Consider the following 11,127-nt stretch of genomic DNA (forward strand, 5'->3'; position numbering starts at 1 on the left):
GGAGGCTGAGGGCCTAGGCAGAGAGAAGTCTCTACAGCTTGAATTGGAAAATGAGACCCTATGGTACTTTGATTGATTGATTGATTCATTCATTCATTCATTCATCCATCCAGGAAACAAAGGCTGGTGCAGAGGAGACCAGTAAGCAGGGACCTCTGCCATAAACCACAGGGACAGGGGAGGGTCTGAAGGAGGGAGGGGCCATGTAAGGCCAGAATGATAAGGCCAGAATGATTCTGGCCCCGTGGCTGGCTCCAGACCTTGGTACCCCAAAGTCAAGAGGTACCAAGCTCAGCACTGTTCTCTTTTGCTGCAAGTTTGTATAGAAGCCTCAGTGAGTCAAGACTGAACTCATTTTCCCTTTGGGGTTATTGGTCCTTCAGGCTGATTCGGCTGTGCTCAGGTCTCCTAAACATGACGATTTGGTATATGTGGTCTATCCCTGGGGGACATTGGAGTACTGAATAGCAAACCAATCATTTCTTTCAAAAGTTCTTGTTCTTGATAGGTGTGTAATAAACACTGACTGTGGCAAAGGCCCCCAGAGTTGAAATTCTGGGACCCAGAAAGCTTAACCAAGGGAGGTCAACATTACTATGCCTTTCTTAACTACACTGAAGTCAGCACTATGACTGTTTCAAGACAGGCCTGAAGCCTTGAGCTCTTAATGCCAGGAGACATTCTAAGACTCTTAAAACAAAGAAGAACGTTAGCTAATGGTCCTACAGAAGCCTTTGCATATATGTGCTAAGTCAAAACAAATACCAACTCTGTGCTGAATGCTAGTGCTGTGAATTCCTGAGTTGTATTCGCCACAATTTCCCTCCTGCCAAATGGCCAAATCCCTTTATATAAGTAACCAGAAGAGTGCATGAGCTAACAAAGGCCATATAAGACATCCTATTCAGTCTTTTAAAAACTTAAAGAAAGATGTGACTAAAGAAAGGTATGTGACTAAAGGAAGTTGGCTGTATAACTGAAGTTACTAGGAACCTGTTTCAGAGATGCCACCAATGGCCTCCATTTACATTCTTAGCCTAGGACATGTCCCTATATTATAAAGTAAGTCATTGAATCAATGCTTTGTAAACCTCTGTTGAAAAGCATGATGACCAATGACCAAGCCTGAATTCAGATGTGGGGACACAATTAAGGCCTTAGCACTGAAAAGTACCTTGGGAGGTTCTTTCAAATCCTCTTCATAATCTCCTTTAAAGCAAACAATGAAAGGGGCAGAGGATTGTACAACATATGAACCCTACTGTAAACAATGGACTATAGGTAATAGTATATGTATAAAAATGTTTCATGAATTGTAAGTTACCTCATTAATGCAAAGTTTACTAATAGGATGGTGCATGGGAACTTTGTATTTTATAAATCTTACATGGTATTTCTGTGAATCTACAACTACTCTAACTAAAACTTATTAATAAGTTTTATTAATAAGTTGAGGGTACAGAACTGTACCCTCAAACAAAACAAAACAAAGGGGTGGATCCTCAAAAAGGGAAAATGATGATATTTAGTGGCATAACTGGGATGAGGACCCAGGATCCTTTCGCCTTTTTTCCTTTCCACTGTACTAGTCTATCTCCCTACAGAGCAAATATTCAGAACACACTTGTCCAAAAGGCTACAGAATATATATCACCAATGACACTGTTGTATCATGCCAGCTGTGGTCCAGAATGACTTTCATGTGGGTTCTGTCTCCATCCCTCCCATCAACTCATTCATCTATTTTCAAATATACTCTGATGAATATGTTCATGATGGCTTCTGTTCCAGTTTGTAAACTGCCAGAAAGCAATATACCAAAAATAGAATAGCTTTTAAAAAGGGAAGTTTATTAAGTTGCAGGTTAAACTTCTAGGCCATGAAAATGTCCAAATTAAGGCAAGCCTATAAAAATGCTCAAATTAAGGCATTCAGGGAAAGATACCTTGGTTCAAGAAAACTGATGATGTTCGGGATTGCTCTCCCAGCTGGAAAGGCACATGACAAGATCTGCCAGCTTTCTCTCCAGGCTTCTTCAATGGTTTCCCTAGGACTCTGTCCATTTTGCTGGCTCTGTTGGTTCTGGTGGCCCTAAAGCTTTTTCCAAAATGGTTTCTTCCTCAAGGGCTCCAGTAAGCAACCACACCTTGAATGGGTGGAGACAAATCTCCATGGAAACCATCTAATCAAAAGTTAACACCCTCAATTGGGTAGGTCCCATCTCCATGGAAACAATCAGAAAGGTCTCACCCAGCAATATGGAACAAACATTAAAGGACATGGCTTTTCTTGGGTACATAATAGCTTCAAAACAGCACATTCCACCCTTTGGACCCCCAAAAGACATGTTCTTTCCAAACACAAAATATATTCATACCATAACAATACCAGAAAGCCTTAAACCATTTCAGTAACAACACAACTACAATACAAAGTCAGAAAGTGTGCAAAACCTCATCAAAGTCAGCTACAGGTATGGTCTGTCCTAAGGGAAAATTCTCCTCTGGCTCTGAACCTGTAAAACTCAGAACAAGTTAGCTGCTGCCAATATACAGAGGGACAACCATAGTCATAGAGTACATGTTCCCATTTCCATAGGGAGAAATTGGAAGGAACACAGGCATCACTGGACACATACAGTTCTGAAAAACAGTGGACAAACTCCGAACTCCATTAGGTTTCAAAGTCTGAGAGTCATTAATCCTTGGGGCTTTGGAAAGCAGCTGTCCAACCCTTTCCAAGGGCCTACGCAGCAGCCTGCCTCTCTCTCTGAATGCACCCTTGGGGCACACTGGGGAGACCACTGTTTATCATGTTCTACCCTCTCCAAGCATCCAGCTGCACCTGGGCTCTTTGCCAACTCCAGAGCACATGCTCAATCCCTCCAGAACAACGCAGTGATAGCCAGGCTCTCCCCAATCCCCTAGGTATGTGCTCTGCCCCCTCTGAGGTCTGGGGCACAATTCTTCTAAAGTGAGGTGGAAGGCCCACCCTTTGCCTTTGGGGCCAATTCACCCTCTCCAAATTCTAGGGGGGTCCACTCGCCTGGCCCAAGGTTTCCTCGCTTCAGACCTTAGCTTCCATGGTTCGACCTTTGAAGCTGGTTTTCCTCCAATGTGTCCCTTTTCTGCCCCTCTTAGTCCAGATTGGCAGTGGTTCCATTTACACAGATCCCATAATACTCATGTTGGTTTTCTATGTAATAGGCAGGGATCATAACTATCTAACAATAGGACTCTCCACATATCCTTCCTGGATAATTCTATCTCCAATTCTCGCATCTTTTGAAATGGCTGACTGGTTCAATGTTTAGTTAAATCCTCATGTGGGGCACTATTCCCTGGGGTCTCCCCTTCTGGAAGCCCAGTTCTTCAGACCATTAATTTTTGGTTTCTTCATACCAAAGTGTTCAGTTCTCAGCTTATCTCTTTCCACTTGCATTTGAGTGTAAGCTGCAAGAAGCAGCCAGGTCGCATTTTCCACATTTAGTTTGGAAATTTTCTCAGCAAAGTATCCTGCATTGTCATCTTTAAATTCTAACTTCCAGCCAACAGCAATACACAATTTTGCAAGATTCTGTGCCACTTTAAAACAAGGATCGCTTCCATCAAGTTTGCCATAACACATGCATCCTTTCTATCTAAAGCCTCATCAGAAATATTTTTAGAGTCCACATTTCTACCAACAGTCTCTTCAAAGCATTCTAGCCCTTCTCTATCAAGCACTCACAGCTCATTCTGAATTTTCCCCTGATCCATTTTAAAAACAGTTCAAACGCATTTGGTATTTGCAAAGTGTAGCAGCAATCCACTACTGGTACCAAAATCTGTTCTAGTTTGTAAGCTGCTGGAATGCGATAGACCAGAGAAGGGAATGGCTTTTAAAAATGAAAATTTATTAAGTCACAAGTTTACAGTTCTAAGGATGTAAAAATGTCCAAATTAAAGCATCCAGGGAAAGATATCTTGGTTCATGAGGGCCAATGATGTTGGGGATTCCTCTCTCAGCTGCTACGGCACATGGTGACATCTGCTAGCTTTCTCTCTAGGTTTCTTTAATGGCTTCCCTAGGGCTCAGTCCATTCTGTTAGCTCTGTTGGTTTTGGTGGGTCTAAAGCCTTATCCAAATTGGTTCCTTCTTAAGGGGCTCCAGTAAGCAACCCAATCTTGAATGGGTGTAGACACATATCCATGGAAGCCATCTAATCAAAAGTTACCACCCGTAACTGGGTGGGTTGTATCTCCACGGACACAATAAAAAAGATCCTATGCAGGAATATTGAATGAGGATTAAAGGACATGTCTTTTCTGGGATACAAAATAGCTTCAAACCAGCATAGCTTTCTTTAGTCATGCCTAGCTAAACAAGCAGAAATTTTCCTTGGGAGTGGAGTTTGTATAAAGGAGACATTTAGAAGAGGATCTTACCCAAGAGGAGATAAGATTATTCAATGTACCTACTACCATCATGATAACATGGTGGAAATGCTGCTTTAGAGGCAGCTACTACAAGGCAGTCCACTGACAGAAAGGTCACTGACTGAACTTGACTGTTTGGGGAAGGAGATTTGGAAGGGACAGTCAAAAGCAGGTACTCCATAGTGAGCACGCCCTTGGGCAGTGAGAACAATATTTATGGGGGCGAAATGGAAATTAAAGAAAATACCATCATGATATATAAAGGGATGAGATTTGGAGGCAACAGAGCTGAAAAGGAGCCCCCAAATTGTGGAGAATGTGGTCATCCTATCATGAACTCTGTGGTGATTTGGGTACACTATCATTGAGGAAGGAGTTCCCACCATTCGTTCTACTGTGAATGATTATGTTTCCACACTTTTAGAAAAGAGAGAAGCTGGCGACCCTGGTACTTATCCCCTCCCCCTCACCTGCCCAGGGTTCTTTTTCCCAGACTGCCTCTGCCCCATCGTTCTGACATCACATGTCATATGAAGAGAATGATGACTTCAGCTGGTTGCCCCACGACCAAGGTTCTAGAATTTTCTGGACACTATTTATTGGGCACCCCTGGGCTCACAGAAGGCATTTTGGACTTGGCAAAAAGGTGCTCTGGTCTTGAGTACCAAAGTGCTCCTGATATTAGCCTAGCTCCATGGCTACTCAGGATACCAAAGAGAAAAATAAAGTCAAGCTTCTTCCATCTATTGATGGAGAGGAAGAAAGAGGGAGTCCATGTAAATCTTCTGTTGATCTGAATATGGATTCCAGGGAGCTCCTGGAAGGGCACAGTGACCAAAGTGTGAACCCAGGTCCAGCCTTCCCAGACAACCCGCAACCACAGGACCAAAACCAAAGCAAAGAAAATGAGGAAGAAGCCAATGATATTCTTGGGCTTGCCTTCCCAAGAAAGCTTTGGATGATAGTGGAGAATGACGCATTCAAGTCTGTGCGCTGGAACGACAGAGGGGACACTGTGATCATCGACGCAGATCTTTTTCAGACGGAAATTCTTCATCGGAGAGGCGCAGAGAAATTTTTTGAAACAGACAGCTGGAAGACTTTCATTCAAGAACTTAACCTCTATGGATTCAGCAAAATACACCAAACCAACTCTTCAGATCACTCTCCAGAGAACAAGAGAATCGTGGTAAAGTAGAAAGTTACCCATTTCCTCTGTTACTTAGTACCTTCATAATACACCAGATGAATGATATAATGAGAGAGTTTACTTCTCTGAAACTGTTCTTTTCATATGGGACATTATTTAAGGAAAGATTAAAGTATAGATTTTGAAAACACAGATTTTCATATTAAACTACAATCCCTTTAGAGATAATCTGCAGGCATGACTGAAATTTCAAAGAGGACAGTTAAGATTAGACATCAACTCCCTAATCTAGGAAAAGATTTACCTTTAGTGAGCTCATGATTTAGGGCATAAGGAAACTTGCTAGGAATTGTTGAACAAAGATATTTTTCTGTAGTCCCACGAGCAAAATGAGACCGTTATGATTGGGGGGCAGGGTAGAGGAATGAATACTTTTTCCTGGAATAACTAAAATGTTTCATTTTGTTTTAGATCTACCACAACTCAAATTTCAAGAGAGACAACCCTCTGCTCCTCCAAAATATTCAGAGAAAATTCAACTTCCCAAAAAGTATTGCCCAGCCAAAGATCTATACACCATCTCCAAAGAGACCGAAGCTGGCTGCTACAAGACACTCGCCGAGATTCCAGAAGGATAACTCCATGCAAGAAACCAACCAAACTTCGCATAACACCTCCCCAAATGTTCAGGGACCCAGGGGCAGCCCGGCCTTTATGGCCCCTAATATCTGGCCTTTGAGCAGTATAATTGGGCGTTCCATGGAAAACTGTCCCCCTACTCAGTCAAATGTTCCAAGTGAGGAGGGCACCTCCCAACAAGCTATACCTGCATCTCTGGCTGCTGCCGGACCCACAGGTGCAGGGGCACTGCCCATGGGCCCCACAGATTACCCAGATAGTGCTTCCATAATGCACCTGTTCAATATCTGTTACTCCATCCTGATGGGTGCCCTTTCAGTCATGGCTCCAAATGAGCCGTTTGACGAGCAACAGGAGAGTCCCTCTGATTACCACTGCGTGCTGTGTGAGCAGTTCAAGGACCAACCACCTCCATAAACTCACATGTCCTTGGGGACTGAAAAAGATAGCTGTTTTGGACCAATCAACCTATTTCAGAAGTTAATAAAGAAAAACAAAACCCCAGGATGGTAAATAAACAGGTTAACAAGAATTATGAGTCTGTGTTGTTCCTCATGTTCTGTTTCTTACACATCTCATCACAGAAGCCGGAGGCAGCTGAAAATCTTTCCCATGAAAGGTTTTGGTCTGCATTGTCTTGTTTCATTTTTAGAAGTAGCATTTTTCACATACTTACGTAAGGGTTTCGTTAGGGAGTGCTGAGGGCAAGCCCAGTTAGCTCTGGTTCCCTGAGACTTGCCTGCTGGTCAGGAGACAGACCAGACTTGCAACTAACTTCTTGGGTACCACCTAACATTATATATATACCTTCTAAAAGGAGATTTTTTTCCTCACAACTCCTCTCAATGTTGCTAGGAATTTTCTGACCAACAGCTGAATGTCTCCAGACAAAGATTCAGTGGCCTCCAAAGAGGCCACTTGCCAAGAGTTGTACAACCACCACATTCCAGCTTGGAAAAGAAGGGCCATTCCAGTCAGTGTCAGGGGTGGGACAGCAAGCCCATCATCCTCATGGGCAAGAACATTAGAAACTTTGCTAATAAATGACACACACAAGAGAAAAGAAGGAATGCATTTGAGACAAAATAATACTAGTTACCACTTTTCAAAGTCAAATTCTAACAAATTCTAAAGGCTGTGTTTAGGATCTTTTCTTTGGACATGAAGTAGCTGTGTCATATGTGACACAAGCATGCTTCATGAACTAAAGAACACTTTTTCAACACAGCAAGGGTAATTTGGAAGAGCAGATGGTTGCTGTTTCAAATTATGATATTGTCTTCACTGTGCAGTGGTCCATCAATGGCTGGTCCCCACCAGGAAAAAAGCAGTCAGTGCCTGGTTCTAGCCTTTCCACAATGTCCCTGGATGCTATTAAAAAAAATCTATGAGTTTGGACCAGAATAAAGAGAAGGGAAAACAAATAAGGGATCCCTCAAAGAATGTTTATTTGTCCAATCCAGAAATGATCAGGACCAAAATCAGTGGCAGTACTGAGACTCTTACTAGTAGCTTTTCATTTTTAATTAAGGTCAAAGTTGACGAGCCCAAAGAGACAGCATGCCAAGGAAGTCTTGATCTATCCCCCCTCCCCTTTTCCCCTTCCTCTAAGCAGAGATATCTGTTTTATGAACAGCATTTAGTCGATAGCACTCTAAAATGCAGTGGCATTTAGAGTGAAATCCTGATTTCAACTGGATTTCTTTATTTGCATCATGATGGTAAAAGGCATGTAGCTTGCGTCTCCATAATGTTCCTCTTAGGAGCCTATACTTCCTGCCCCAAAGGGATTAGGTACTCTGGGATGTCCACCTGGAATATATCCTTTCCCCCTTTTCTAGGTATGGGCTCTAGTAACCACCTGGCGTTTGAAATCACGGTCAGGTACTTCTGTTTCAGGTCGGTCAGTATAGCTTGATTTTCTAGTTCCACAACCTTGTCAGGAGCTAAGTCCTCAGGCCACACTGCAAAGTTTCCCCAACATCAATGAGCCCTGTGCACAAAGAGAAAAAGACAGGCATTTTTCAACTTCCATAAACCAAACCCTGTGTGTGTGACATGGTTATTCAAAGTGACCATCACCACAGACTAAGATGATACCATCAAAAGGAAATTAGAATTGAATCCCTTTTACTAAGCATTTATTATGTTCCAAACTGTTCAGGGAATTTGGGGGAAGGCAAAGGGAGGGCTCCAGAAATAAAGACAATGAGGGGCTTATCGTCAGTGAACCCACAGAGGTAGTGGGTGAGTCCAAGCAGAACTGCTAAGGGGCAGCGGTTACAGATTGGAAGGGTACCAGCCACTGTGAGGGAACTTAAAGTCAGGTGATGCCTAAGCTGCTCACCAGTAACAGGTGTAGACCCTGATGACATACCTCCACACCTGGAGGTCAGGGGCGTTGCCCAGGATCTCGTGGGCAGTGGGGGTGGGACAGCTGTGTGAATCTGGCAGACAGTGTGACTCCCAGAGGGCATCCCAATCTGCTGTGTGCTGCCTCTCCTGGTCTCTGACAGACACACACACGTAGATATGGACCTGTCTCAGCGTCTCTTACCACACATGGAGAACTAAGGCCCAGAGTAAGGAAATGATTTATGTAAAATCGCAGTGTCTGTCCCAGGCAGAACTCCAACTGGTACCCAGGCCTGCTGAACCCCTTGCACTGTTCTGCTGCCCCACTGAAGGTATGTTGCTTAAAGAAACCACAACAAATACAAGATCAACTATATAGAAAACAGAAGCCACAAAACTCCCCAGTAAGATCCTGGGTGATAGCATTTAAACCCATCACATACACGCACTCTGCCATACCCTGACTTCGCCTCTGTGCCTCCACACCCTGCACCCCTCATGCCACATGCCCTGTTCCCTCATGTCCCTCTGGCACTCCCCATGCCCCCATGCCTGTGCCCACATGCCCCATGCCCGCTGTGCCCCATGTCCCATGCTTCCATGACCCCGTGTCCTACCACATTCCATCATCCCTCTTCCCCCTGCCCTCTGCCCCATGCCACACCCCACACTCCACAACCTTCACCCCTGCCCTGCATTGCACACCCTGCCCTGTATCCTGTGCAACATGTCCTCACACTGTGTGTCCTAGCTGGCATTTCTAGGTTAACTGTGATCAGGTTCTGCTCACATACTGAGTCCTAAAGCCGAAGGTCCTTCCAAGAAGGTGACTGGAGGGCTCTGAGACCCACTCAGCCAACAAGCAGAATCTCAGTTCAAGTGCATACCGGCCACACTCTAGGCCAGATAAGTCCTGAAATCCAGAGGGGCCAACCTCTCCAGAATATCAACTATTTCCATCCCCTTATGTGTTACTGACAGCCCTTTCCAACATGAAAAAGTTAGAATGGGCAAAGCCTAAATACCCTAAAGTTGGAAGAAGAATCAAAAGAGAAGGTGGAGATCTAACAGTGAAGATAGGATTTAACAAATGAATGTGACTGCTGAATCATTATGTTGATATTTCTTTTAGTCTCCAGTGTCTTGGAGCAGCAAGAAAGTAAAATCTAAACTTGTGGAACTGTAAGCCAGGCCAAATGCTGAAATCTGTTCTATAAATAATTGTTCTGGTGTGCTTTGAAATTGATTGCCTTTCATATGCATATTAGTTTATTCGCAATAGGAAAAAAATAAAATGAATCAATTGACCATAGATCTGAGGGTCTATTTCTGAACTCTCAATTCAATGCCACTGATCAACATGGGTATCTTTGTGCCAGCGTCATGTTGTTTTGAGCACTGTAGCTTTATAATAAGCTTTAAAGTCAGGAAGTGTAAGTCATCCCATGTCATTATTCATTTTTAGGATGTTATTCGCTATTCAAGGCCCCTTTCCCTTCCAAATAAATTTGTTAACTGAACTTCCAAGTCTGCAAAGCAGGTTGTTGGAATTTTTATTGGTTTTACATTGAATGTGTAGATCAATCTGGATAGAATTGACATCTTAATGATATTTAGCCTTCCTATCCATGAACATGGAATATCTTTCCACCTATTTAGATCTTTGATTTCTTTTAGCAATATTTTGTAGTTTTCTGTGTACAGGTCTTTTACATCCTTGGTTAAGTTTATTCCTAGGTACTTGATTGTTTCCTACCACTGTCATAGATTTCTCAGGATTTTCCAAATATAGGCTCATGTCACCTGCAGATAATGAAAGTTTTACTTCCTCCTTTCTCAATTTACATGCTTTTTATTTCTTTTATTTTCCTAAACGGTCTGGCTAGAACTTATAAAACGTCAAGCACAATGTTGAATAGCAGTGGTGACAGCAGGCATTCCTGTTTCATTCCTAATATTAGAGGGAAGGCTTTCAGTCTCTACTCAATCCAACATTGAGTAGGATTTTGTTTTTTGTTGTTTTATTTTTATTTTTTTGCTGTCGGTTTTTCATATATGCCCTTTATCATGTTGATGAAGCTTACTTAGATTCTTACCTTTTGATGCACTTTTATCAAGAAAGAATGCTGAATTTTCTTGAATGCCTTTTCAGCATCAATCTAAGTGATCATGTGATTTTCCCTTTCAATCCGTTAATGTGTTGTATTACATTGACTGATTTTCTTGTGTTGAACCCCTCTTGCATGCCTGGTATAAACCCCACTTGATCATGTGTGTAATACTTTTAATGTGGCTTGGGATTTGATTTGCAAGTATGTTGTTGGGAATTCTTGCATCTATTTTCATTAGGAAGACTGGCCTGTAGTTGTCCTTTCTTGTAGTATTTTTATCTGGCTTTGGTATAAGAGTGATGTTAGACTTATAGACCGAATTGGGGAGTGTTCCCTCCTCTTCAATTTTTTGGAAGGGTTTGAGCAGGAATGATGTTAGTTCTTCTTGGAATGTTTGGTAAAATTCCCCTGTGAAGCCATCTGGCCCAGAGCTTGTTTTGTAGAGAGGTTTTAG

At 42.7% G+C, this 11,127-nt stretch overlaps 1 protein-coding gene across 1 annotated transcript; it reads left to right on the plus strand.

The window, feature by feature from the left end:
* Positions 1-5,018: 5,018 nt before the first annotated feature.
* On the plus strand, positions 5,019-6,731 carry LOC143670418 (heat shock transcription factor, X-linked member 3-like). The gene is made up of 2 exons (XM_077145202.1): positions 5,019-5,607; positions 6,040-6,731. The coding sequence occupies exons 1-2, from the start codon at positions 5,113-5,115 to the stop codon at positions 6,622-6,624; spliced, it is 1,080 nt and encodes a 359-aa protein (XP_077001317.1). The 5' UTR covers positions 5,019-5,112; the 3' UTR covers positions 6,625-6,731.
* Positions 6,732-11,127: the final 4,396 nt, after the last annotated feature.

The sequence above is a fragment of the Tamandua tetradactyla genome, chromosome X (genome assembly GCF_023851605.1).
Source record: "Tamandua tetradactyla isolate mTamTet1 chromosome X, mTamTet1.pri, whole genome shotgun sequence".
In the NCBI taxonomy this organism is placed as follows: Eukaryota; Metazoa; Chordata; class Mammalia; order Pilosa; family Myrmecophagidae; genus Tamandua; species Tamandua tetradactyla.

What these genes read in the sequence shown, in the direction of transcription:
- LOC143670418 (XM_077145202.1), top strand. Translation starts at nt 5,113, where the DNA reads ATGGCTACTCAGGATACCAAAGAGAAAAATAAAGTCAAGCTTCTTCCA. An exon ending in CAGAGAACAAGAGAATCGTG is followed by an intron (nt 5,608 to 6,039) that starts GTAAAGTAGAAA and finishes ATTTTGTTTTAG; the next exon opens with ATCTACCACAACTCAAATTT.